The sequence below is a fragment of the Haemorhous mexicanus genome, chromosome 27, assembly GCF_027477595.1.
Source record: "Haemorhous mexicanus isolate bHaeMex1 chromosome 27, bHaeMex1.pri, whole genome shotgun sequence".
Classification (NCBI taxonomy): domain Eukaryota; kingdom Metazoa; phylum Chordata; class Aves; order Passeriformes; family Fringillidae; genus Haemorhous; species Haemorhous mexicanus.
The window spans coordinates 5,269,478-5,295,955 of NC_082367.1; the positions used below are offsets into that span (position 1 = coordinate 5,269,478).

The window sequence follows — 26,478 nt, forward strand, 5'->3', positions numbered from 1 at the left end:
ACACCAAAAAACCGTCCCTGAGTCGGTGATGCGGTGTGGGGTCCTTGGGAGGGGCTCTCTGTGCAGGGGCTGGATGTCCCCCAGAAGGGACAGTCCCAGCCCTGGGGGGTTGTGGTGGCACAGAGGGGTGTGCTGAGGGGGGGGCAGGAGGTGTGGGGAGTGCGGGGTACAGGGAGCTCAGGGGTACAGGGGGTACAGGGGGCTCAGGAGGTGCAGGGAGTGAGGGGAGTGAGGGGAGTGAGGGGTACAGAGGGTTCTGAGGGTGCAGAAAGTGCGGGATACAGGGGGTTCAGGAGGTACAGGGGGTTCAGGAGGTACAGGGGGTGCAGGGGGTTCAGGGGGTGCGGAGTACAGGAGGTACAGGGGGTTCAGGAGGTACAGGGGGTTCAGGAGGTACAGGGGGTGCAGGGGGTGCAGGGGGTGCGGAGTACAGGAGGTACAGGGGGTTCAGGGGGTGCAGGGTACGGGGGGGTACAAGGGGTTCAGGGGGATTCAGGGGATTCAGAAAGTGCAGGAGATGCAGAAAGTGCGGCGTTTAGGGGGTTCAGGGAGTTCGGGGGGTTCAGAAAGTGCAGGAGATGCAGAAAGTGCGGGGTTTAGGGGGTTCAGGGAGTTCGGGGGGTTCAGGAGATGCGGGGAGTGCGGGGAGCCCCCGCATCCCGGCGCTGCCGAAAGCCGCTGCTGCCATCTGCCGACACCGCGCCGGCTCCGGCCCCGCGGAGCGCCGGGAGAGGGTGGGGGGCACAGCCGGGACCCCCCAACATCCCCCCGGCACCCCCGGGACAGGACCCGCACCCCGGCCCCGCCGGCCCGGCTGCCGCTGCCCCGCCGCGTCCCCGGGGGTCCCTCGGTCACCCCATGGGAAGGGACGAGAAGCCACGAGAGGGAGCCCGGGGCCCGCGCGTGGCCGCTGCACTGGGGACAGCGGTGGCACTGGTGGCACTGGTGGCACTGGTGGCACTGATGGCACGGGTGGCACTGGTGGCACGGGTGATGGCGTTCCTTGAGGAGGGCGGGGGGACAAGGGACAAGTCTGGGTGCAGACGCTCCCAGCTCCAGCCCCTCCCCCCCAGTGTCACCCTTTCCACCATGGGGCTGTGCCCTTCCCGGGGTGGCAGTGCCACCTCTGCAGCCCTCAGTCCCCAGGCTGGGACACACAGGGACCCCGGGCATGGCCTGACCCCCCAGCAGAGCCCAAACCGGGGCAGAGCTCAGGGACAGGCCTGTGCCCAAAGTGCCCAAAGCACGGCCCAGGCCACTGTCACCGTGCTGATGGGGACACACGGTGTCCAGGTGCCACATGGTGTCCCCAGGAGCCCCGACCTTGGCTGGCAGGGCGAGGTGAGCGGGACGTGCTGCAGGGACACACCGAGGGCACTGCATGGGGACACGGGGACATGGGAGCATGGGGACATGGGGGACATGGGGGGCACGGGCACATGGGGGACATGGGGGGCATGGGGGGCACAGGGACATGGGGATATGGGGGACATGGGGAGCATGGGGACATGGAGACATAGGGGACATGGGGGACATGGGAGCATAGGGACATAGGGGGCACAGGGACATGGGGACATGGGGAGCACGGGGACACGGGGACACAGGGACATGGGGACATGGGGACATGGGGACATGGGGACATGGGGACACAGGGACATGGGGACACGGGGACACAGGGACATGGGGACATGGGGGACATGGGGACACAGGGACATGGGGACGCAGGGACATGGGCACATGGGGGACACGGGGACATGGGTATATGGGGGACATGGGGACACAGGGACACGGGAACACGGGGATACAGGGACATGGAGACATGAGGACATAGGGATACGGGGACATGGGGGACACGGGGACATGGAGACGCGGGGACATGGGAACATGGAGACACAGGGACCTTGGGACATGGGGACATGTGGGACACAGGGGACACAGGGACACGGGGTGGAGCCGCTCCGTTATGAAATGTTATGAAACGTCAAGATTTAGCGAGAGTGGCTCCTGATCCCGATGAGATGGGGCATCACAAAGGGCTTTGTATTCCAGGAAGCCTATTAGAGGTTTAAATTATACAAATGGGCTTTTTCCCAAAGATCCTCATTATCTGCGTATTCGCTTTAATCCCCGGCTCTTCCCGCAGTCCCTGCCCCACCCCGCCCTGCTTACCTTGTCCTCCGCGGGGCCAGGGCATGGGGACAGGGACAGGGACACGCTCTGGGGACAGGGACACGCTCTGGGGACAGCGTGGGCCCGCGGGGAGGGGTCTGTGGGGGATTTGGGACACCCTGGTTGTGCTCACTGGTACAACGAGGGGCTGAGCCCCTCCTGCTTTGCCCTGTCCCAGTTTGTCCCAGTACCCCGGAAGGTTTTAGGGATGGTGTTTGTTGTGTGCTGAGCACCGAACGTGCCTGGACACACCCACGGCCATCCCGGACACACCTGTAATCCTTCTGTGCCACCCTGGCTGTGTGGGCACCCACCAGGACCCTCCCGTGGGCACTGGGGGGTGATGAGGGCCGTGAGGCTGATGCTGGACCCCAAATCCCCGAGCTCTGGGCACCCTGAGCATCACCGAGCCCCATCAGCTTGGGGACAGCAGCCGGGGCCAGGCCGAGTCCAGCACACACTGCCGGGGACACACAGAGGTGTGTGCGGGCCTGGGAACCCTGACCCCGTCCTGGGGGTGTCCCCTCCCGGGGTGTCTCCCCTTCCCCCGGTGTCCCCTCCCGGGGTGTCCCCTCCCGGGGTGTCTCCCCTTCCCCCGGTGTCCCCTCCCGGGGTGTCCCCTCTCGGGGTGTCTCCCCTTCCCCCGGGTGTCCCTTCCCGGGGTGTCCCCTCAGGGGGTGTCCCCTCCCGGGGTGTCTCCCCTTCCCCGGGTGTCCCTTCCCGGGGTGTCCCTTCCCGGGGTGTCTCCTCTGGGGGTGTCTCCCCTTCCCCCGGTGTCCCTTCCCCGGGTGTCCCTTCCCGGGGTGTTCCCTCCCGGGGTGTCCCTTCCCGGGGTGTCCCCTCCCGGGGTGTCTCCCCTTCCCCCGGTGTCCCTTCCCCGGGTGTCTCTTCCCGGGGTGTCCCCTCCGGGGGTGTCTCCCCTTCCCCCGGGTGTCCCTTCCCAGGGTGTCCCTTCCCGGGGTGTCCCCTCTCGGGGTGTCTCCCCTTCCCCCGGGTGTCCCTTCCCGGGGTGTCCCCTCCCTCCGTGTCCCCTGCAGCCCCACCCCACCCAGCTCTGCCGCAGCGAAGCCTCGGGGGCTTCACGGCTGCCATGACAACGCAGGAAATTCCCACCGAAATCCCTGCAGGGAGGAGGAGGAGGAGGAGGAGGAGGAGGAAAACCCCAGGCAGGCATCAGCAGCACCCCAGTGTGTCCCCAGCAGCTTTGGGACAATGCCACAGTGGCACTTGTGGCTTTTTCAGCCGCTCCTGACAGCACCCCTGGGCCAGCAGGACCAGCCCTGGCACCCCCAGGGCACCACGAGCTGCTGCCCATCCCCGTGCCAAGGTGTGCTGGGGGGGCTCCAGCCATAAACCCACAAAATTTTGGGGTGGAGGGGGTGGGAGTCAGGCAGGATGAGCTGGGGGGGGGTTTGCCCCCCGTGCCAGGGACCCTGGCAGTCACTGGGGGTTGGATGTCCCTGCCCGTGCCCCCCTCCTGGGCATTATCCTCCCTGTCCCTCCTGCAATCCCTTCCAGCTCGGGGATTAGGTGGGTTTAGGGTCGGGTTGGAGTCGGAAATGGGATGCTTTCAAATCAGCCTGCGTCACTTGTGCCTCTGTCACTCAAGCCCAGGGGGATTAAAATAGATATGAAGATTATCAGAGGGGAGCTGGCACCCCCACCTTGGGCCCCCACTCTCCCCCAGCCCTGGCACTGCTGCCTGTGGGGTGCTCAGCTCCAGCCCCCCAGGATGTCTTCCCAAAGGCACAGACATCTCCCTTCTCCTCACCTTTCTGCTCACATCCCATCCCACCCCCTCCCCAAATCTCCTTCTGCAGCAGGAGAGCAGAAATCACCACTGCAGCATCTCCCCCTCCCCAGCTCCCGAGTTCCCAGCCCAATCCCATTCCCAAAACGCTGCACTGGGCAGGATCCCAGTGCCCAAATCCCCACCTGGAGCTTGGGAAGGGTTCTCAGTGCCCAAATCCCCACCTGGAGCTCAGGGAGGGCTCCCAGTGCCCAAATCCCCACCTGGAGCTTGGGAAGGGTTCCCACTGCCCAAACTCCTTACCTGGAGCTCAGGGAGGGTTCCCAGTGCCCAAATCCCCACCTGGAGCTCAGGGAAGGGTTCTCAGTGCCCAAACTCCTTACCTGGAGCTCAGGGAAGGGTTCCCACTGCCCAAATCCCCACCTGGAGCTCAGGGAAGGGTTCTCAGTGCCCAAACTCCTTACCTGGAGCTCAGGGAAGGGTTCCCACTGCCCAAATCCCCACCTGGAGCTCAGGGAAGGGTTCTCAGTGCCCAAACTCCTTACCTGGAGCTCAGGGAGGGTTCCCAGTGCCCAAATCCCTTACCTGGAGCTCAGGGAGGGCTCCCAGTGCCCAAATCCCTTACCTGGAGCTCAGGGAGGGCTCCCAGTGCCCAAATCCCTTACCTGGAGCTCAGGGAGGGCTCCCAGTGCCCAAACCCCCACCTGGAGCTCAGGGAGGGCTCCCAGTGCCCAAATCCCTTACCTGGAGCTCAGGGAGAGTTCCCAGTGCCCAAATCCCTTACCTGGAGCTCAGGGAGGGCTCCCAGTGCCCAAATCCCCACCTCAGGGAGGGTTCCCAGGTTCATGAGTGGGAATTTTTCATTCCTGTGCTGTGTCAAGTCCCTGTGCTCCTCAGGGCCTGGGCTGCTCCTGTTCTCCAGCTCTCTTTGGTCCAGAGCTGCCCACTGGTGTTCCAAAGCACACCTCTGGGGTTTGGGTGCTGTGCCAGGACTGCTCCCTGCCCTGCTTCAGCCTGGCTTTGAGCCTGGAGGTGCCAGGAGGTGCCCAAAGCCCCTCAGCCTCACTGGCCATGGCCTGGTTTGGGTTGGACACTCACCCAGTGCCACCCCTGCCATGGCAGGGACACATTTTGCTACCCCAGGTTGCTCCAAACCCCATCCAACCCAGCCTTGGACACTTCCAGGGAGGATCAGCCACAGTTTTTTAATGCTCAGGAGATTTTGGGGTGAATCAGCCCCGTGCTGGGTCCTTCCCCCAGCTCCCCATGGTGGAGCAGCCACCCCAGCCCATCCCTGCTCCCCCAGGCCAGCCGTGGGGCCCGGGGTTTAATCACTTGATGCATTTTTGTTGGTGTAATTCCAAGGAGAGTGGCTCTTGCTCCCATCTGCCCCTGCCATCTGCTGCCCAGGGCTCTGCCGAGGAGGGAGCTGGTCCTGGAGCCCAGCTGGGAATGGCACCTCCTCTTGGAGAGCATCTGTCCCCACTGGAGCCCTTTCCCAGGGCTCTGAGAGCCACTTTGCTCCTTGCTGGAGTCCCCGGGGATGCTTCGCTGCCCTCGCCCGAGTCCTGGGGACACCCAGCCCAAAATGTCCCTTTTTAGTCCCAAAAAGCCTGGTACCTGCTGGGGCCAGTGGAGAAATGTGTGTCCCAGTGCTCCCAGTGTTCCCAGTGCCCTCCCAGTGCTCCCAGCCCCCCCAGTGCCCCCAGAGCTCTCAGTCCCCCAAGATTTCTCAGTGTTCCCAGTGCCCAAAGACCTTCCAGTCCACCCAGTGCTCCCAGTGCTCCTTCCCAGTGCTCCCAGTGCTCCGTCCCAGTGCTCTGAGCCTTCCCATTCCCCAAGACCTTCCAGTTCTCACTGTGTTCCCAGTGCCTCCAGTGTTCCCAGTGCCTGAAAACCTCCCGGGGTTCCCAGTTTTCCCAGTGCTCCCATTCCCCAAGACCTCCCCGTTCTCCCAGAGCCCCCCCAGCCCCTCCTCCTGGGGTGCAGGGGCTGCACCCCGAGCTCTCCTCCGTGGTGCAAAGTCCCGGGGGGTGCAGGGGGTCCCGGGGGATGCTGCCGGTGGTGTCCCCGGTGCCGGTGCCCCCCCGGTGCCGGTGCCCCCCCGGTGCCGGTGCCCCCCCGCCCCCCGGCGCTGCGGCGGGCGCTCCCGGGCTGCGGTGGCGGTGGCGGCGGCGACAGCGGCCGTCTCCGGGCAGGTAGGAGGTGGCGGGGACAAGGGGCCCTGGGGGGACACGCACACACACGAGCGGGGGGCACTGAGGAGCCGCAGAGCCCGGGGCAGCGGCACGGACCCAGCCCCGGGCACGTCCGTCCCCGCCGGCGGCTGCAGAGCCGCCCCCGCCCCGCCGCATTTTCGGGGGTGCTCGGGGTCCCCCGCGGTTCCCCACGCTTCTTTCGGGGGTGCCCGGTGATGCCTCTCCGCGGGCGTGTCCCGGCAATCCGAGGGTGTCCGGTTTGGGGGGAATCCCCCGGAGCCCCCCCACCCCCGGAGGGGATCCCCTGGGGGAACCCAGAGCCCCTCCGGGGGTGCTCGCTTTGGGGGGGTCCTTGCAGAGCCCTCTCGGGGTGCAGAGCCCCCCACGGGTTCCCTCCCCAGCGGTGGGAGCTGCCCCGGGCAGTGGGGAGGGGTCACAGACCCCGGGCATTGGGGGTGGGGGTCGTGCCAGCCGCGGGGGGACAAAAGCGGGGACCCCTGAGTGGGGTGGGACACGCAGACCCTTCCTCGGGCTGCTGGAGAGGGGCTGGAGCCGTGGGGGGTGATGAGAGACCCTGTGGGGTCCCAGCCCCCCGTAACTGGGGGGTCCTGGCTGCTCCTCCTGGGGGTCCTGTTTGCCCTGAGATCGGCAGGAGTCTCTGGGGGTTTGGGGGTGCTGGGGCCTCTCCCCACTCTGGATGAGGCAGCTCCAGGCACTGAAGCCCCCACTGCACCCCGGGCACCCCAGGACGGTGGCAGTGGGCCAAGGTCACCACAGAGTCCCCAGGCTGGGTGCTGGGCACCCTCCCTGGTGAGCTCCTCCTTGCTGGGCTGGGTCCCCCCGGGCTGGGGGCACCCTGGGGCAGGGACAGAGCCCCGAGCAGGTCCCTGCCACCCCCAGCCCTTCCCGGGGCTCCAGCGCCCGCCGGAGGCATCAAATATTAACGGAGAGAGCGGAGGAGCTGAAAATAACCCTCCTCCGAGGGCCCTGACCCAGATCCGGCCGGCCCAAAGCTGGGCTGGACCCAGAACCGCAGGCACGGCTCTGCCGGGGCCCCCTGCCCTCCTCGGGGCCGCTCTGCCCAGCTGATCCTATATATATCACCTATATATTATGCAAATGAGCTCTAAGGGCTCATTACGCAAACAGGAGGGGGCTGGCGCTGCCTGGTTCTCCCCGGGGCTGGCCCCGAGGGCTCAGAGCGGCCGGCGGGGATGGAGGGAGCAGCATCGGCGTCCGGCCGGCTGTCCGGGGGCTGCCAGCCAGCGCTGCCCCGTCCCTGTCCCCTCCTGTAGCGCACAGGGACCCCCCGAGCCCGGCCAGGCCCCTGTCCCCGCAGCGCTCGTCCCCCGCGTCCCAGCGCCATGGGGAAGCAGAACAGCAAACTCCGCCCGGAGATGCTCCAGGACCTGCGGGAAAACACGGAGTTCTCCGACCTGGAGCTGCAGGGCTGGTACAAGGGGTTCCTGAAGGACTGTCCCTCGGGCATGCTGGACGTGGAGGAGTTCAAGAAGATCTACGCCAACTTCTTCCCCTACGGCGACGCCTCCAAGTTCGCCGAGCACGTTTTCCGCACCTTCGACACCAACGGCGACGGCACCATCGACTTCAGGGAGTTCATCATCGCCCTAAGCGTCACCTCCCGCGGCAAGCTCGAGCAGAAGCTGATGTGGGCCTTCAGCATGTACGACCTGGACGGCAACGGCTACATCAGCCGGGAGGAGATGCTGGAGATCGTGCAGGTACCGGGCTGCCCTGCCCCGCCCGCTGCGTGCTCCCGGTGTCACCGCGCTGGCGCCGCGGCTGTCGCCTCCCGGGGCACGGGTGGCTTGGGGATTTCACCCTGTGGGACCCCCGGGACAGGGTTTTGCTGTAGCGGGGATGAAGCCATTGCTGCCTTGCAGCTGTGGCTGCAGGGGACATTTTATCCTGGAGCATCCCGAGTCCTTCCTTGCCTGGGGATGTCCCTTTGTCACCTCATCCTGGGACTGTCCCGTGCTTCTACGGCGGGCAGTTGTCCCCCTTTGTCACCTCATCCTGGGACTCTCCCGTGATTCCAGGGTGGGCACTTGTCCCCCTTTGTCACTCCATCCTGGGACTCTCCCGTGATTCCAGGGTGGGCAGTTGCCCCCCTTCGTCACCTCATCCTGGGACTCTTCCGTGATTCCAGGGCGGGCACTTGTCCCCCTTTGTCACTCCATCCCGGAACTCTCCCGTGCTTCCAGGGACTCGGGCAGTTGTCCCCCTGCACGCCTGGTGGTGCTGGCAAATGGGCAGGAGATGCTCTCCTTACCCAAACCCCTACCTGGTGATTCTCAGTGGCATCCCAGTGGCCAAATCCTCCCTGCAGGAGCAGCTCCAGCCCTGGCTGTGCTGGAAGCTGAAGTTCCCACAGCCCAACCCCATGGGAGGGGTGATAAACACCAGCCCCATTCCCAGGGAAGCAAAGCCCAGAGCTCTGTCCCTGTCCCAGGTGGGCAATGCCAGGAGCCCACCCTGACCCACCCTGACCCCTTGTCCCTCCCCCAGGCCATCTACAAAATGGTCTCCTCTGTCATGAACATGCCTGAAGACGAATCCACCCCGGAGAAAAGGACGGACAAAATCTTCCGACAGATGGATACTAATAACGATGGTAAATGAGAGGAGCTGCGGGGGATTAGGGAAAGGTCTCATGGCTAAATCCAGGGCTCTCAGGAGGAGCTGATTAAATGGCTCATGTCCGAGGGCTCAGGGTGCTGGGCACCCCAGGGTGCTCCCACCGGGTGGGGAGGGGTCCATGGGCTGCTCTGGGTGGTCTCTGGTGCTGGGAGGTGGCTGAGCCGTGTCCCCTTCCCCGCAGGGAAGCTCTCGCTGGAGGAGTTCATCAGAGGGGCCAAGAGTGACCCGTCCATCGTGCGCCTGCTGCAGTGTGACCCCAGCGGGGCCATGCAGTTCTGAGCCCCACGGACCCCCAGAGCCCCCCCCTGCCACCCCCCACCCTGCAGATGGTCACTGTCCCTTGCCCAGCCCCTGCAGTCCCTGCTGTGCCCCCACAGCCCCTCGTGGGATGAGAGCTGGAGCCTGGCTAATATTGGGGTGAGGGGGGCCCAGGGGACATCTCCATCCCTGGGGGGCTCCTGCACTGGCTTCACTGGTGGGAGGGTGGAGGCAGGGTCTGCCCTGAGTGAGGACAGACCCCCCAGCACCGGGGCTTGGAGCAGGGGACAGCCCAGCCTGGTGGGACAGGTGTGGGGACACAGCCCAGGGGACAAAGCCCCGGTGGCTTGGGGGTCCCCAGCACGGGCAGGGCTGGGTCAGCCCCTTCCCCACGGCCAGTGCAGGGTGGGGGGCTGTGCTTCTGGCCTTCAATACCTGCAGAATAAAGTTTGTGTCAGTGCAGTCCGTGCTGGGAAAGGGGACACGGAGCCCCTGGGGAAAGTTCCTCCCTGCAGGGTCTGGATCCAGGCCAGTTCCATCCCTTGCTGCAGCCCAAGGCCATGGGATGGGCTCGTGTTCCAGGGGATGTGTCCACTCATCCTGGGAGGCAGCTGAGTCCTGTTGTGGGGCTGTGCTGGTGCTGGAACGGGGCAGGAAGGGCCAGGACACATCCACAGGGTGGTTTATCCCTCAGAGCCGGGCAATTTCTCCACTGTCCAGTCTCAGCAAGGCCAGGCACTGCCCAGGGCCAGGGCTCTGCACAGGGGCTGCCTGCAGGGAGACCTGGAAGCCAGAGGGAAGGATGAGAGTGGGAGCAGAGGGGTGGAAACCTTGGACCCACAAATCACCCCTGGGCATAGCCAGGTCTGGGGAAGGGTTGGGGCTGAGCCCATGGATCAGAAATCACCCTCAGCCCTGCAGGGGAGGGGTTGGGGCTGAGCCCATGGATCAGAAATCACCCTCAGCCCTGCAGGGGAGGGGTTGGGGCTGAGCCCATGGATCAGAAATCACCCTCAGCCCTGCAGGGGAGGGGTTGGGGCTGAGCCCATGGATCAGAAATCACCGTCAGCCCTGCAGGGGAGGGGTTGGGGCTGAGCCCATGGATCAGAAATCACCCTCAGCCCTGCAGGGGAGGGGTTGGGACTGAGCCCATGGATCAGAAATCACCCTCAGCCCTGCAGGGGAGGGGTTGGGGCTGAGCCCATGGATCAGAAATCACCCTCAGCCCTGCAGGGGAGGGGTTGGGGCTGAGCCCATGGATCAGAAATCACCCTCATCCGGAGCATCCCGCGGCAGCAGCGGCCGAGGCTCAGGAGCTCGAGGGTGAGCAGGAGGCAGCGGGTGCTGAAGAAGATCCCCATGGCCTCCAGCAGGAGCGAGATGACCCAGAGGGACAGCGTGGAGCTCTGGGAGACAGGGAGGGAGCATCAGCCCCCCGCACCTCCTCCCCACGCCCGGCACATCCCATCCCCAGCCCGCAGGGCACTCACGTAGACGCGGGTGGGGTCGAAGGGGCACTCGTGGGACACTGGGGCCAGGGCGGTGCTGCCGGTGGAGCAGGGGGCCAGCAGCACCCGGCCCTGGGTGGCCAGGGTCAGGCCGATGGCCACGAGCAGCCCCAGCAGGCAGCACAGGCAGCCCAGGCTGCTGCAGGAGCTCAGGGCCAGCAGAGCCCATTTCTGCAGGAGGGAGAGGAGAGGAGAGGCAGCGCTGGGACAGGGGGATGTCCCCTGCCCAGGAGGGACCCAGAGCGGGGCTGTGGGGGCTGTGCAGGTCCCTGGGAGGCCTGCAGCCCCCCGGGTGATGGGAGAGGCGCTTACCAGGGCAGCAGGGCCGAGGTAACGGGAGAGCAGCAGGGCACAGACTCCACAGGAGATGGTCTGAGGGGAAGAGCAGGGGGTCAGCGAGGAGCAGCCCCTGCCCCAGGGACACCGGGCCCCTTTCCCTGCTGGGGCTGTCCCTGGGAGCTCATCCAGGGGGGCAGAGCTTCACCTCCCCCAGGCTCACCCAGCTGAATTCCCCAGGAAGGTTTGTTTCGGGTGGGGAAGGGGGGACAGAGCAGCGTCCATCCTGCATCTCTCCCCTTCCCTTCCCACCCTGCAGCCCTCCCCCATCCCTCCCTCACCCCAGCCCCTCCCCACGTTCCCCCCGTGTCCCCAGCCCGTTCCCGGCGGTACCAGCAGCGCAGCAATGACAGAGGCGCTGTTGGTGACACCGTAGTGCAGGGAGGTGGCGTCGAGGGCGGTGAGCACGAAGCGCAGCGCGGTGCCGTGCACCAGGGCCGCGGTGATGAAGATGAGGTGCCCGACGATGAGGAGGATGAAGCCCGTTCTCATCAGCACCGTTCGGTGGCCGCTGGGATCGAGGTGGCCTGAGACGAGGGGGGAGGAGTGTGTGGGGTGGCCCCACCGAGCTGTCCCTGCCTGGCACAGGAGTTTGGGGACAGCCCCAGAGGACGTGGCCCCTGCTGGCAGGGAGTGAGGTGATGTGGAAGCCACCGGTAGCCCAGGTATGCAGACCACTGGTCCAGCCAGCTCTCCTGGGACTGGAGCAAAGGTGTGGGCCATGGGGACAGGGTCCCTGTGGGGCTGGGAAGAGCTGGGGCCCCTCAGAGTGACGAGAAGCTCTGGGAGAGCAGCTGGCCCCAAATGGCAGCTCCAGGGCTGGGTTCTAGCAGGCAGCACTTGGAGGGGTGACTGTGGGGCTGTTCCCCCTCTGGAACCCAGCCTCACACAGCCATCACCACCCGTGCTCAGCCCAGCTCCTTCCCTCACCCCATCCGAGTCCCTCAGCTCCTCTCCCTCCCTCCCTGCCTCAGTTTCCCCCGCAGAGGGCAGAGACGGAGCCCTCCTGTGGTGATCCCCACGCAGAGCTGGACTCACCCACTCGGCACATCTCCACCAGGCCAGGATCAGCCCATCAGAGCCCCTCGGTGCCCCGGGGGCCTGGCCTGCCTTTAGCCCCCGGATCCCCCGGGTCTGGCACGGGGCAGGACCAGGACACCGCGGCCACCCGGAGCCACCCTCCGGCTGCTCCAGTTCCTGTCAGACCAGCTCCCCGGGACAAAGGGATAACTCCACCTTTTCCTGCGTGTCCCACCCCTGCCCTCCCCCTCGCTGCCAAGCCAGCAGCCGTGCCGTGACATGCCGTGCTGTGCCATGCCGTGCCAATTCACCATTCCAGGCTTCCTCATCCCCCTCCCCACCCATCCCCACAGCCCCAAGCCGTGGCAGCAGGCTGGGATCCAGCCAGGCAGGTCCCAGGCCACAGCTGAGGGTCTGGGAAGGGGCAGCCCTGGGGTGGGGACACTGCCAGGCCACAGGGCAGCAGGGCCAGGGACTGTCCTGCAGGGACAGGGCACAGCAGAGGGGTCAGGGCGGGTGGTGACCCGGCCTAAGGTGACTCAGAGGAGCTGGCTTGGTGGCCATTGTCCTCAGGGAGCTTCCAGGGAAATTCCAGGGACTGGGATGGGGACAGGGCTTTGCTGGGGGGGCTGTGGGAGGAGCCCCGAGCTCAGCTCACACCGAGGGGCTGTGAGGTCCCACAGTTTTAATTCCAGGGACAATTCTGGTTCCTGGGACTGCTCTGGGGAAAGGCACTGGCCCAACGTCCCACCTGGGCCACTGCTCTCAGCATCCTCAGCTCCCACACAGCCACAAGTGCTGGAAATTTGCCTTTTTTCGCCGTTCTTCCCCTCCTTTCACCTGTACAGGGAGAGAGCAAAGAGAGACCTCTCCTCTTCCCAAGCCTTTGGGAACAGCATTCACGTGGGCAAAGGCAGCTGGAAGATTTCCCTGCAGCTTTGGAAAGGATGAGCTGGATTCAGGTCGAATGACAACCAGAGTCTTTATTCCAAGAGTCCCTTAGGATGGTTGCAGACATACAGACACACGTACATATTTACACTCTTACACACCTCACAGAGTTTGAACCAATAAATTAAAACAAAAAGAGGGCGAGGGGGATTTTTTGTTTTCCTTTTTTTTTTTTTTTTGTTTTGTTGGGTTTTTTTTTTCTGTCATGTAAGAAACAGCAGCTCCCCGAGGCGAGGCTGGGGGAGCCAGCTGGAGGATGGCAAACAGAAGCCAACAGGGACACAACCCTGGCCCAGAAGCTGCAGTGTGACAGTGGGAGCGTGCTCAGCTCACACTCTGGCTTCGATGCATTCCAGCTGGACCATCTCATCCAGCCGGCAGCCCTCGGCTTGGGCACAGTGGCTCAGGTGGGCACTTGGGCTCTGGGCACCTCTTGCTCTGGGGGTGTGGGGGCAGCCTGCTGCAGTCTGGCACTGGGGGGACTCGCACTCGTCCGAGGTAATGTCCGGCACGTCGTCCGACTGGCTGTCCGAGCTCTCCAGGTCGCTGCGGATGCTCTCGGGCTGGGCCAGGGTGATGTCCCACGTCTGGCTGCCAATGCAGTCCTTTTGCTCACAGCTTTGGTGTTTGCACGTCTGCTCCTGCTTGTCATCCTCCTCCTCTTCCTCCTCCTCCTCCTCCTCCTCCTCCTCCTCGTTCTCTGCCATCTGGGTGTGGACGTGCAGGGAGTCCTCTGTGCTGCTGCTGCTGGTCAGCTGGTAGTGACTGGGTTTGGCTTCAATGTCCACCTGGATCTCCATGTTATTGCACTCCCTGCAGGAACAGCCACCCTCACGTTACTGGGTTCACCTGGGCTCTGCTGGGAGGATCACACCCCCCAAACACGAGCAAGATGCTGCTCATCACCCCACGACTCACTGCTCTCCTTGAATCCTCCCAACAGAGCCAAGACCACCCCAAAGCTGAGCCAGGGGCTGGGCTGGGAAAGCTCCAGAGTCCCCTCAAACTGCCAGGACAGCCCCTGAGAGTGCTGGGCTGCAGATCCCCTCCCCAGCCTCCACAGCACACACAGAGGCTGCTCCCAAACTGTCCTGTGCTGGGAGAAGGATGGCTCCCTGTGCAAGCACAGCCATCCCACCACCCACAGCAGCGCTCACAGAGCCTGCATTTTTCCAGGACAGCCTCCACCAACGCTCTCCTCAGCACTCCATGTCCTCCTACCTGTCCTGGGGGTTGTAGGAGCTGATGATGGAACCAGCCATGGCTCGGGTGCTGGCGTTGTCGCTGATGGCCCCCAAACTGACCGAGTCTTTGGGGAAAATCTCCTTCTGCACATCTGCCTGGACTTCCAGCCTGCAGGAAAGAAGAGCGTTCCTCAGAAATGCTTTAGGAGCACCAACCCATCCCTGCTCCTCAAGGGAAAGCAAGAATCCCTGTGAGTTGGCCCAGCTCAGTGTGACAGGAGTGTAACCCCCGTGGCTGCTCTCGTTTAGTCTCATTTTTGGCTCCATTTGGGCAAATCTATCCCGTTTTCCATGACGAAGGTAAAGCCGTGTTTACATCCATGACTCACACGATTCCTGCAAAGAGCTGATTTCCATGGATCTCGCACAGAGCTGTGATTACATCCTGGCTGCCACATCAACACGTGGCTCTAATTACCCAGCAAACTGACTCACAGGCAAGTTAGGAGGAAAACTGTGGTGTAACCTCCTGACTTGGAGAGCCATGAGCCTGCCTGCAGAACAGGAAGCATCAAAGCCTCCAGGCTGGGATAACAGGGCTGGAATAGCTTTAAGCAGGGCAGGCAGGAGCTCTGTGCTGTTCCAAATTCAGCTGAAGCATCAGCTCTGTGGTCTCAAGGAGCTCAGTAGGGATCTGTCCTCCTTGCAAGAACTAGACTGGCACTGACTCCAGAAACAGAATCATGGAATGGTTTGGGCTGGAATAGACCTTAAAGATTATCCAGCTCCAACTCCCTGCCACAGGCAGGAACACTTTCTCCTAGACCAGGCTGCTGAGAACCCCATCCAACCTGGTCCTGAACATCTCCAAGGATGAGGGCCCCACAACCTCTCTGGGCAATCTGTGCCAGTGTCTCCCCACCCTGGGTGCCTCTGGGTTCCAGATCATCCTAGGTGATCTCTAGACCTGGTTATTCTACAACAGACCAAGGCACAGAAACACCACCCCTAGATCAAAGCAGCTTCACTCACACTCCTGGAAAGCTCCCAAAACCAAACCCACTCCACCCACACAGGCCTTGGGATCCCCTCTGCTTTTCCCAGAGCCCAGTTACCTGCTGTACTTCCCCTTGCTCCCCGAGAGGACCCCCCCGCTCAGGGTGCCCCCGGACAGGGCGGCGAAGCTGGCGGTCTCGCTGTAGTTGCCCTGGATGACACTGAGCCCATCTGTGGGGCTGCCACTGGTGCTCAGCACACTGGTCAGCCCCTCAATGCTGCTCTCTCCAATGCTGGGGTTCTTCAGGGCTCTCCAGGCATCGGCCACTGTGGGGAAGGAGAGCACAGGGCTTGGAATTGGCAGTGGGAGCGCTCGGCTGTGATGGCTCATCTCAGATTTGGGAGACATCAGGACCTCCAAGCATTTCATTACAAGAGGCAACAACAAGAGCATTTTGCTTCACCCCCTTCCCATCACCAGTTATTACCTGTGATAGGTCCATCATCTTCATCAAACTCGATTTTCACCCCCTTTCCATTGGCTGTGCTGACCCCACAGCCACCACCCCGGCACAGCGAGATGGGCACGACCCCATAGACGTAGGCCAGCATGATGGGGACCCCAATTCCTGGAGAGGAGGATGAACTGGGTTAAGAGGAGCTTAGAGATGTGTTGGGCAGACAGAAAAGATTTTTTAGGGATTCTCTCAGTCATGTTTTTGTTGCTTTTAAAGGTTCCAATTCACAATTATGCAGACGGACAGTGGAGGAGCACTGTGGGCTGAGTGGGGGAACCCCAAGAGCATTCAACTCACAAGACATCAGCCACCAAACCATGACAGGAGACAGCTCTGTGTGACAAGGGACTCCAGGATGGGCTGTGGCACAGCTAGCTGGTGCTGCAGACGAGCCCTGTACTGGCTGTGGGCCAGCTCGAGCACACCAGGATGTGAGACAGCATTGTGCCCAAACCCACAGACAGCTGCACTCTGCAAACTGTCCTTTGGCCACCCCCATGGCACAGGGCTGGGCCACCCACTTGGCTCAGTGGCTGCTGGGCCAGCAGAAGGGACAGGGCTGAGCCCACTTACCAACACTGACAGCAGCAATGACTGGGGAGGCAATGACAGACAGGGTGACCCCACCAGTAATGGCCAAGTTCCTCTTGTGCTTGGAGGTTTTCTTCCCCTCATACCTGCTGTGGATCTGATGGAAGAAAAAGCACCAGGTGAGAAGAGCAGAGTCCCAGGGGACATTAAGAAATGATTTTACAGCCTTGCCAGCTGCATGAGCCCTTGAAGAGCCTCATTTTGAGCACAGATCTCCTCACAGAGCAGACCTAGCAGGAGGGTCTGTGTTGAAGAAAAAGCAGCAACCACGAGCACTGATGGGCTGATGGGCTCAAAAGGGACCCCCTGGGTGCTCCTGGGTCAAGGCAGAGGCACAAGAGAAATGTGAAATGCATTTGGGAGGACTTGAGCCTGAAGGACTACCAAGGCTATCAGCCACCACCTTCCCCCTGCCCACACAAAGCCCAGGAGATAAGAGAAGCTTTAGAAGAGAAAATGAATTTGGGTTCTATGACAAGATCCACCCTTCCTATCAGCTCTAAATTTCTGGTCAGCACAGAGAACAGCCCAAAGCCTTCTGCCCCCCACACTCACCTTCCTCCCCACGTACACAGGGATGCCAATGACCATGGCAGGAATGGCAATGCCAGCAATGAGGGAAATGCCCACAGGAGCTCCAATCAACGTGCCCAGCTGCCAGAGAATCTTCTTTTTACGACTCCATGGCTTTTTGCCCCAGAATGTACAGCCAGAGGGGCTTCATGGAAGGGAAAAAAATGACATTAGCACTCCAGCAATTCCTATAAGCTCCTGAGAACCCCAAGTTCAATTTGCACATGAATAAACCCCAAAATTTAGGAAGCAGGGAGACAACACAAATAAGTTTTCTGCATTTTTTCCCCCCAAAAGGTGAATATCACACTATTGGGTCTGTTTAATAGTCAGTGCACCAAGAGGTGGCAAAGGTAATTGTATCAGGAGCTTTGTTTGGTGTGGGAAGAGCATCTGAATGCTGCAAAGTGAGATCAGAGTTCACCTCCTTGGGTCAGAAACAATAAAATTTCGCTGAAGCAGGAGGGTGAAAGTCCAGCAGGGGCAGTGAACTCCTCCACACAGGCTGAGGGAGGCACGTGCTGCTGCCCTGCTCACCTGAGGTAATGCAGATCTGAGATCTCCTTCATGCAGAGCCAGCAGAACTCGCAGCCGCACACGGCACACGTCATGTGGTTGCAGCTGCCATCGTTCATCTTGATGATGTAAGCACTGCAGCGTGGGCACGGCTTGATGTCATCAGCTGAGGGGAGGGAACAGGGGATTCAGATGGCATCTCTGCTCTCAGAGTCAACAATCAGCCAGGCGGGTCTCATCAAGGATTGAAATCCTTCTTTGCTCTGCAGCAGAACACCTTTGCTGCTCGCAGGGGGCGGCGTGTCTTTAATTGATCTCAGAGAAGATAATTTCGATGTGACAGACCCCACCAACAGCAGGGATTGGGAGCGACAGCCACTTTTAAAAGCTCATTCTAATCTTGAATGGGATGGATTCCAGAATTCATGCTTAAACACAGGGAACAAGTCATACCTGCCCAGCACAACGAGCCATTACTGAATTGCTCCACGGAGGTGATTCATGGGCCAAGAACAACACAACAACTGGGACAAGAGGCACTGGAGAAACCCCAAACCTGGCCTTTAGGGGACCAGGGGCTGCAGCCCCACACAGCTGCAGAGGCTGCCCAGGCCCCAGCCTGCTGCTGGCAGAGCAGGATAAGGGGTTTTCATCCCTTCCTTAATTCAGGCATCATCTGATCGTGGTTATGCAATGGCTGTGCCGTGGTTCAGGGCTCTGCTGGTCCCTGCAAAGCTCAGCAAGATGAAATTCAGCTGTGAGCCTGGCTCACACCTTATTAATCACCAGGCTGGATCCAGCACAGCAGGGTGGGGAGAAGCCACTGTCTCAAAAACCTCCCTTCCCGTGGCTAAGTGCCCTTCCTGGCAGGGATCTCTTGAACAGCATAGAAAAACTGGGTTTTTCTGCTGGCTGGGGCAGTATCTATGCTGTCCATTCTTAGGGTTCTCTAAATTTGGGCATGTTGGACCTCGGCACACCACTAAGCCACCTCAGAACCACCCACGACAGCTCCACACGGAGCAAATTAATATTTAAACTCCTCACACAGAAAGAAAAACAGGGTGTTTTGTTTGGGGGTAGGGCAGGGCTTTAACAAATGGCCTCACTGCCCACTGCCAGAGTCAATACAGTTATTTTTAAGGAACACAAACTCAGCAGACACAGCAGCTCCTACCAGGCAGCAAAGAGTTCTGTGGGTTGGCATTTTTTTGGTACCTGCCATTACCAAGACCTAACAGAGCACAGAGCAGAGCTCCCCACACTCAGCTGGCCATGAATGCTGCTCTTCACCACCAGGCAACTCTGAAGCTGCAACAGTAAAAAAGTGACTGCTTGTTCAGGGTTTAGCTCAGCAAAAAAGCAAGAACATCCAAGATCAAAAGAGCCACAAGCAGAGCTGGGGCGGATGAGGGGAGCTGCCGTGACACAAAAGGACCCAAAGCACATCATCACCTACTGATCTGTTTGGTGCTGCTGGAAGAGATCAGATGTGTTCTAACACACAGGAGGAGGGGAAATGACTCTGAGTTTCACAGCTGCTGGAGACACTTTGAGGGGAGGAGGTTTGCACAGAGGTGCTGCTTCCTCATCACACACACACAGAGCCAAGAAGGCAAAAAATCAGGGTGTGACTCTTGCAGGACAATGTGCCTAGTGGGTCTCTCTGGACTTGGGATGAGGGATGTGGAACTCCAGGCAGCTCTTCAAAATGCACTTTATTCCATCCAAGACATTACAGCAGTCCAGGGTCGTGGGTGACAGAGCTGTGCCCACAGCTGTCAGCTCCAGCTGCAGGCAGGCCTGGAGACCCTGAGTTTAGGTTACAATGCATTCTATACTTTTCTTTGCTGAGCATCTTTATACAGCAGAACCAATCTATACCTTAACTATTATGTATAGCCTATCATAACTACTGTAATTACCATATTCATGTTACTGTTCTCCAATCACTAAAGTCAGTACATTACAGTTTAAGCTAGAAGTTGTTTTTCACTTTTCTTGCAGTGAAAAATTCTGAGACCTTTTTCTACCTGCACCATCGGCAGGCTTGTTTGCCTGTGCTCTCTTTCTGCTTGGTAAAAACATCTTCTTGTTTGGGGTGGGTTTATCCTTTGCTCTAAGCCATAAAACCCCTTCCAACTAACACACCCTTTGCCTCCTTGGTTACCCAGTCAGACTGGCTCAGCAATTCTTCTCTTCTGTATCAAAACTTGCTTCCATCTCTATTCCTTCTCCAGATTCTACATTCAAAAATCTTTCTGCTAAGCACACATAGCTGTGAGACCTTCTTGTCAGGCTTTCATGCTTCCCAAGAGGGTGTTTTAAGAGAAGTGGGTGAATGCATACCTGGCCCAGACTCCTGTCCATAGCTGAGCCCCGAGGTGTGCTTGGTGCGTACGCGCAGGGTCTGCGCCCGCTGCTGCCGGGCCATGTCACACGTTTGGTTGGGGTGCCAGATCTGCTTGCAGTGGTAGCAGAACTCTGTCTGGCAGCCCTCCCTCTCACAGGTCAGCTTGGGGCAGCTGGCACAGCCGTAGGCGATCACGGCGTACCTGCGGGCAGGAATTGAAACACAAAGTTCCCGAGTGAGAGTTCCTTCATTCACACACCCAGAGCCACCAGCCCAGCTCCCCCACCCCATTCCTGGTCACTGCTGCAGCAGCCTCCACACCAGACACATTCCTGTGCTCTGCAGGGCCTGGAATTAAGCAGTGCTAATTGGGTTACTCGGGGCAGGGACCTTTCTTGCAGGCAGCTTGAGATGCTGAGCTGTTCTCTCCTCAGTAACTGCTGGCAGTTCTCACTGGCAACTCACACAGGGCAGACTTGTCTGGCCCAGTGTGCCCAGCTAACTCCTTGCTGTTTCCTCCCAGCTGCTCTTTCCAGGCACACACATCCCTCATTCCTTAGGACAGATCCATGGATGGCCCAGAGGAGTCTAGGAAAGCTGAGCTTGTCCTGGGCACTTCTATCAGCCGAATGATTCTAAAAAGGTGGAATAACAGTTCCAGAATAACAGCTCCAGAATAACAGTTCCATATGTAGCTAAGTCAACAAGAGAGCTCCTCAGAGCTTCCTTTTCCAATGAGCGGTGAAAAATAATGCCCTGCTTTTGGAACAAGCCAAAACTGGAGTGAAATAATCAGCTGTGCAAGACAGAGAGACCAAGCTCAACCAGCTCACTGTGACAGCAGTGTGACACGCCCAGAAGGAAGTGTCCTGTGTACACAGAAGCCTAAGCAGCATCAGCAAGCAGTGCTGCAGAAATCTGACTGACAGTCACTGAGGACGAGGCTGTTTCCATTGGCAGGGGCTGACATGAGCAATTCCAGTAGTGCCTTCCCAGTCCTGCAACACCCATATGGCAAAAAGGGTATTTTTGTTAGTGGTCAGAGGAGAATAACTCCTATTTAAGGTTTCATATTTAGAGCTTGTGTGGCTGGAGTTGTATTTGCCTCTTCTTCTCCGAGGCAGCAGCGTGAGAACCACTGAATGTGTCATACCACAATGATTCATATCCCGTGGGAGTTTGAGCAACTTCATCCTGCCAGGCTACGACAGCATCGCCAGAGAAACAACATCTGAGGGCTGGCAGGCAAGACTGCAGCTCTACCTGTGCATCCACACACCTGCACCTGAGCCCAGCAGGAGGAGAGATGGGAAAACTCCATCCCTGGAAGTGTCCTAGCCCACGGCTGGATGAATTTTAAGGTCCCTTCCAACCCAAACCACTCTGTTCCTATTTGATAATTCTGTGATGGAAATGACCCAGGGGGTTGGGAGGGATGAATTTGATTCCTGTGCACCTTGTCTAAGGAATATCCCACTCAATCTCCTCACCCTGCCACTACCCCCATGGCCTGCCCTTGGCAAAACAGAAAGGAAAAGCTTCATCTGCCCAGCTGTGTGGTGACACTGCTATTTCAAACCATAACAGCAGCCTAGGAGAGCTCAGTGTAATATATTAAGCACATTCTAAATTAATTCCTCGCTCAAGATGTTGGGTTTTTTTTTTAAACACTCAAGAAATGAAAATCATCAGCATTTATATTTTATTGCTGGAGCTGAAATGACAAATATCATGCACAAGCCCACAGCTGGGGGGAAAGAAGCTCCAGGACTGTCTAGTGGGGATAGAAATAACACATCTCCACGTCAAGGTCCACTAGAAAGTGGGTTTTGAAGTGAAATGCTAAGGAATAGTCATGGCAGGACCTGGATGGACAATGGTTCTCCTCTTCCACTGGCTTAAATGGCTTAAAAGGCCATTTTCAGGCTCAATTCCTTTAGGCAAGAAGAGAAACTGAGTTTTCCTCCCTGAGTTTTCCCCACAAAGCAATGTGAGTGTCTTCCTGAGACCCCAGGAATGGCACAGCTCCATTTCCAGCCCCCTCCTTGGATGGCCACGAGTTTCCTCTGTCCCTCCTCCTGCCCATTCACGGCTCTCAGCCCACACACCTCCGCTCTCTTTAAAGGTTCTGTTTTTCTCCCAAGCTTTTGGGAAGGCTGCAGTGTGACAAACACTAGACAGCGATACCAGCAAGGGAGAAAAAAAACCCCTGGAGCTGCAAACACAGAAAATGATTTGTTTTGCGATTGATGGCGCATCAATTGACCAGGGTTTCCATGGCAACACGCACCGGTGTTGTGTTGTCCTCCTCCTCCTCCTCCCGGGCAGCACAGCCAGGCTCTTTCATTTAGGAAATGCTGCCACCTCAGTGGGGGTGACCAGAGAATGCCACCCCAGCCCTTGTGGGGTGCCTCGGTGGCACTGGAAATGATACAACTTTTAGCATTTTTGTTGTAACTTCACTCAGGGGTTTTGTTGGTCTTTGCCCAGGGGGAGGGGAATTGAAGTTTCTCTTCAAAAGCCCGGGCGAGGCCTCATGAGCTGAACATCAACAGAATGGGAGGAGCCAGGAGAAACACAGGAAATAGAGGGACATCAACAAACATCACCCCCTGGTGAGGCTGGAGACACCTGGTCTGCAGAAAGATCGATAAGAGAACCAAAGAACGAGGGCTGAATTAGCATCGAAAGGATCAATAACCAATAGGAGATGGAATCCTTGTGGAATTTACGACAACGAACATGAATTTCTTTGGGATTTTTAATGTATAAATATGTGAAAAGTCTGGTAAAGAACCAGGTGGGATGGAAGGATTTTCACTGCACAAGGCATGTGTGGATGAAATGATTTCTGCTGCACATCCTGGCCAGAATAAAGGAATGCCTTGATTCTCTGACACTGAAATGACGTTGCTGGCGAATTTCAGTTCGGGTGACAGTGGTGGGTGACATCCAGTGCCAAACATCACTCTGCCGTGCCCCCAGCCCTACACTCTGTACTACTCCAGCTCTACTACAGCGGGGAAAGCCCGCTGTAAATAATTCATACCCTGATTTTACATAAGCACAGCCACACAAGCTCTGCTGGGAAGAATGAATAGGGTGATTAATTCCTCTCCCTGCCGGAGGGCTGATTCCAACAGCCTTTGTTCGAGCGCTACAGACACACCAGCAGCGCTGGTCCACTAGAGCTGTCTCCAACATCTCCAACAGCCTCGCGGTCGCCTCTTGCTCTTCTGGGCAGCTGGGAGGAGGATGCCAGCATGTCACCCGGCTCACCCTGCTCCCTGAGTAACCAGGGAGGAGGCTATAGCTCAGAGAAAGAGCCGCGTGTGACAGCAGCCCGCCCAAACCCCCCCAGAGGAAGGGATCAGGCTCAGGCTGCCTTGCTGTCACAGAGGCAACGCCCTCCGGGCCGCGCTGGAGCTGGCTCCTTCCAACCAGCCAGCCCGAGTGACGCCGCTGTTTGTGCACCTTATCCTGGGCACAGATAACATCACAACACTCCAGGAGCTGAGATTCGGTGAGCAGGAACCGGATTTTCTCCAGCCGGTTACCAGCAGAGGCATTCCCTCCGTGGCTGCTCCATCTCTCTGATCTTATCCCCAGCGCTGCTGAAATATCGAGATCTTGCACTTGATTTGGCTTCAGAAAGGAGCAAAGGTGTTGTTTGCTTTTAACTTCACCCTCTGAAGGGATAAGCCCTTATACAGGATGCTCGAGAGGCCCTGAAATGGGTAACCTGAGCCAGGTTCACTGATTTGCATAGGATGCCTATTACAAGGCTCTGATTAAATCTTCACAATCCTCCCACCAACTTTTCCATTCCGACTACTAGGTCAGACTTTCCTTTCATGTTCTTGCTACCCAAAATTGCCATCCAAGCTGAGTCGTAGCTCAACTTCACAGCACTTCTCTTAAGTTCCCCGACCAAGCCCTTTTCCAGGCAGCTTTGGCTCACGCCCAAAACAGAAACCTAACTGAGTTCGTTTAAAAGAAAAGGGAAGAGAAAATGAAAGCAACACGTTCATAACTACACAGTCATCAGGCTTGGCTGGGCTGACTTCTGGACAGACAGACATTTCCTCACTTGGGCAACGGACAGTGAGTCAACATCACTCCTCTCTGCTGTATTCCTGTCCTCGTTGGGAAAAAGGGACTGGTTACTGTTCCTTCTTCCCCACCACTGGAGGCTGCAGCGTTGTCCCCATGCACTGTCCCCAGGACTGGCAGAGAAATGCACAGCTGGGAAAGTCCACACTGACCATTTGTGCAGGAAAAAAGGTTTCTCTTCTACTAGGGAAGCAATGGCTCTGCTAAAACCCCCTTCAAGTCACATCACTCCTACCCAATCTGTCTGTGTTTTCACAATCCCCAAGGTCAAATCCTGGAGCTCTTGAGAGATAATGGGGATAGATGGAATTTTGGTACCCAAGGCTTATCAGCTGTCCCGAACAGACTGCAGATAAGCAAAGAAACCCTGCAGCGAGGGCTCTTCATGGGACACAGTGGAACCAGAAGTGTATCATCAGCAGCACCCTACTGTGGGTCCCTGTGCCGTCCTGGGACCCACGTGGGCACGGCCAGGACAGTGATCCCAGGGCCATCCCAGCTGGGATGCCATCCCCAGGACTTGCTGGGATAGCCAGCAACCACAGGGGGTTCCACTTCACCCAGCTATCCCAGCACATGTAGGGGACAGGCAGCATCCCTCCAGGGTGCGGTCTACCTTCCCCAAGACGGCCCAGGACAGAGAGATGGGGCAGCACCCTAAGGAGCCAGCAGGTTTCCCTGCCAAGCTGTCCCACGATGGAAGGGACACGCTGTCCCAGGACAGGAGGACAGAACCCTATGGGGACAGCGGTTCCCCACTCCCCAAGCTGTCCCAGCATAGAGAGACGAGCAGGTCCCCTCTGCCGGGGCTGTCCCAGCACGGAGTGGCATCACCCCACCGCCACCGCTCGTCCCCCGCATCACTCACCCGCAGTCAGGGGCCGGACACCAGCGGCAGTCGGGGTCGGCGGCGAGGCAGCGGCGCAGCATGAACTCCTCGTACTTGGCGACGAGGTGCGGGGAGTCGCGGAGCAGGCGGCGGATGTCGGCGGGGTTGAGGCGCTCGCTGCACTCGGGGCAGCAGATGTTGACGCGGGACTCGGTGATCTCGATGCGCAGGTACTGCCGCAGGCAGGCCCCGCACGACCGGTGCGGGCACGACAGCAGCCGCGGCGCGTTCTCCGCCGGCTGCCGCACCAGGCACAGCGGGCACTCCAGCTCCTCCTCGCCCTCCGGGACCACCGGAGCCTCCTCGGGGGGCGGTGGTGGCGGCGGCGGCGGCGGGGCCGGCGGGGCGGCGGGGGGCGGCGGCGGGGCGGCCGGGGGCGGCTCGGCCTTGGCTCGGCGGCGGCCGCCCGCGGCGGAGGCGGCGGCGGCGGAGAAGACGCTCTGGAAGGAGAGGCGGCGGCGGCGGCCGGGCTTGGGGCACTTGGCGGCGGCCGAGTGGATGGATGAGGAGCGCGGCGACTCGGAGTCCCGCTCGGAGCCCATGGCGGCGAGGTTAGCCCGACGGTGTCACCGGCGGCGGGATCCGAGGTGGAGGCAGCGGATCAGTCCGGGGGCTCCAGGCGCCGCGTCCCGCCGGGCGCTGCCTCGGCCGCGCTGTAACGAGAGCGGCGCCGGGGCCGGGTGAGCGCGGCCCCGCCTCGTCCCGCCCCGCACCGGGCGCGGCCGCCGCCGCCGCCATTTCGGTTGTGGGCACCGCCCCCGGGCAGTCCCGGAGCCTGCGGTGCCCGTCCGAGTGCCCCCGTCCCGCGGTTGCGGTGCCTGAAAGTGGCTCTGAAGCGTCTCAGTGAGGGGGAGCTGAGCCTCCGCTCTGCTTCTGGGCTCCTCTCTGTGTCCCCCGCCCCTCAGCGCCATTGCTCCCCTCAGCGCCATTGCTCCCCTCAGCCCTTGGCTCCCCTCAGCGCCATTGCTCCCGTCAGCGCCATTGCTCCCCTCAGCCCTTGGCTCCCCTCAGCGCCATTGCTCCCCTCAGCGCCATTGCTCCCCTCAGCCCTTGGCTCCCCTCAGCGCCATTGCTCCCCTCAGCCCTTGGCTCCCCTCAGCGCCATTGCTCCCCTCAGCGCCATTGCTCCCCTCAGCGCCATTGCTTCCCTCAGCGCCCAACTCTCCTCAGCTTCCCGGTTTCATCAGCAATCCCTGCTCCCCTCAGTGCCCCCATGTCCCCTAAACACCCCTGTCTCCCTTCAGCTCCCCATTTCCCCTCAGCACCCTTGGCTCCTCTCAACACCCGGCTCCCCTCAGCGCTCCCATTTCCCCCTCAGCACCCTGATTCCCTCAGTGTTTGGGTAACACTCTCAGGCACCTGGTGGCATTCATGGGGTGTCCTGCATAAGACCAGGAGTTGGACTTGATGTTCCTAATGGGTTCCTTCCATCTCAGTTTGTTCTATGATTCTCCCTTCAGAATTGCATCTTCTCCTCAACATCCCTCCTCAGCACTGCCATGGCTGCCTCACCCAGGACCTGGAATAGGGGCAATCTTCTGACTGGATTATGCAGGGAAAAAAAAGGTTTCTATTTTAAAAAAACACCCTGGGCAGTTTGCTTTTTAACATCTCTCATTGTTGAAGGGTATCTATAACCTCAGGAGCCCCCTGTAAATCCATCCATCCCAGTGGAGCACCTTGTCCCTCTCTGTGTCCCTCCTTGATAACGTTTCTGAAGATCACGTAAAGATTTATTCAGCTGGGAACTCCTCCCCGAGTGCCAGGTTTAGAGGCACTGAAACTACAACCCACATTCGCACTGCACTCATGCAGAAAGTTAAAAGCCTTCGCTTCCTTCCAGGGTTCCCCGTGCCCAGAGGGGTCTGCCAGCCTCACATCCCATCCAAAGGCA

The 26,478-nt window shown here is 59.7% G+C and overlaps 3 protein-coding genes across 8 annotated transcripts; 1 reads left to right on the top strand and 2 right to left on the bottom strand.

Annotated features, from left to right (window-relative positions):
- Nucleotides 1–7,213: 7,213 nt before the first annotated feature.
- On the bottom strand, nt 7,214–12,111 carry TMEM54 (transmembrane protein 54). Of its 6 annotated transcripts, none has more exons than XR_009489541.1 (7): nt 11,919–12,111; nt 11,214–11,407; nt 10,857–10,916; nt 10,527–10,746; nt 10,308–10,442; nt 9,472–9,819; nt 7,214–7,808 (listed from the first exon to the last, which is right to left on the bottom strand). XR_009489541.1 is itself a non-coding variant. In XM_059868692.1 (6 exons), the coding sequence occupies exons 1-6, from the start codon at nt 11,929–11,931 to the stop codon at nt 9,727–9,729; spliced, it is 684 nt and encodes a 227-aa protein (XP_059724675.1). In that variant the 5' UTR covers nt 11,932–12,111; the 3' UTR covers nt 8,725–9,726. The 6 variants fall into 6 exon arrangements, 3 of the variants coding, with proteins under 3 accessions (XP_059724675.1, XP_059724674.1, XP_059724677.1); XR_009489540.1 differs by lacking the exon at nt 7,214–7,808 and adding an exon at nt 8,725–8,970; XR_009489539.1 differs by lacking the exon at nt 7,214–7,808 and adding an exon at nt 8,725–9,021.
- HPCA (hippocalcin) lies at nt 7,482–9,057 on the top strand. Its single transcript, XM_059868695.1, has 3 exons — nt 7,482–7,859; nt 8,647–8,752; nt 8,960–9,057. Exons 1-3 carry the CDS (start codon nt 7,482–7,484, stop codon nt 9,055–9,057), a joined length of 582 nt encoding a protein of 193 aa, XP_059724678.1.
- A 752-nt stretch (nt 12,112–12,863) lies between the features above and the next one.
- On the bottom strand, nt 12,864–25,237 carry RNF19B (ring finger protein 19B). Its single transcript, XM_059868539.1, has 9 exons — nt 24,564–25,237; nt 19,579–19,784; nt 17,251–17,395; nt 16,696–16,858; nt 16,123–16,237; nt 15,520–15,660; nt 15,151–15,358; nt 14,073–14,204; nt 12,864–13,664 (listed from the first exon to the last, which is right to left on the bottom strand). The coding sequence occupies exons 1-9, from the start codon at nt 25,124–25,126 to the stop codon at nt 13,181–13,183; spliced, it is 2,157 nt and encodes a 718-aa protein (XP_059724522.1). The 5' UTR covers nt 25,127–25,237; the 3' UTR covers nt 12,864–13,180.
- Nucleotides 25,238–26,478: the final 1,241 nt, after the last annotated feature.

Bases quoted from the DNA above. Each gene is read 5' to 3' on its own strand.
- TMEM54 (XM_059868691.1), bottom strand. The intron at 10,747-10,856 runs GTAAGCGCCTCT...CCCCTGTCCCAG, and splicing joins ACCTCGGCCCTGCTGCCCTG to CGCTGCCTCTCCTCTCCTCT. The intron at 9,820-10,307 runs GTGATTTCTGAT...TCTGGCTTCCAG, and splicing joins GCGGGATGCTCCGGATGAGG to GTCTCCCTGCAGGCAGCCCC.
- HPCA (XM_059868695.1), top strand. From the start codon at position 7,482: ATGGGGAAGCAGAACAGCAAACTCCGCCCGGAGATGCTCCAGGACCTG. The intron at 7,860-8,646 runs GTACCGGGCTGC...TCCCTCCCCCAG, and splicing joins AGATGCTGGAGATCGTGCAG to GCCATCTACAAAATGGTCTC. The intron at 8,753-8,959 runs GTAAATGAGAGG...CCTTCCCCGCAG, and splicing joins GATGGATACTAATAACGATG to GGAAGCTCTCGCTGGAGGAG.
- RNF19B (XM_059868539.1), bottom strand. From the start codon at position 25,126: ATGGGCTCCGAGCGGGACTCCGAGTCGCCGCGCTCCTCATCCATCCAC. The intron at 19,785-24,563 runs GTGAGTGATGCG...TCCTGCCCGCAG, and splicing joins TGTCCGGCCCCTGACTGCGG to GTACGCCGTGATCGCCTACG. The intron at 13,665-14,072 runs GTAGGAGGACAT...CTGTTCCTGCAG, and splicing joins TCCTACAACCCCCAGGACAG to GGAGTGCAATAACATGGAGA.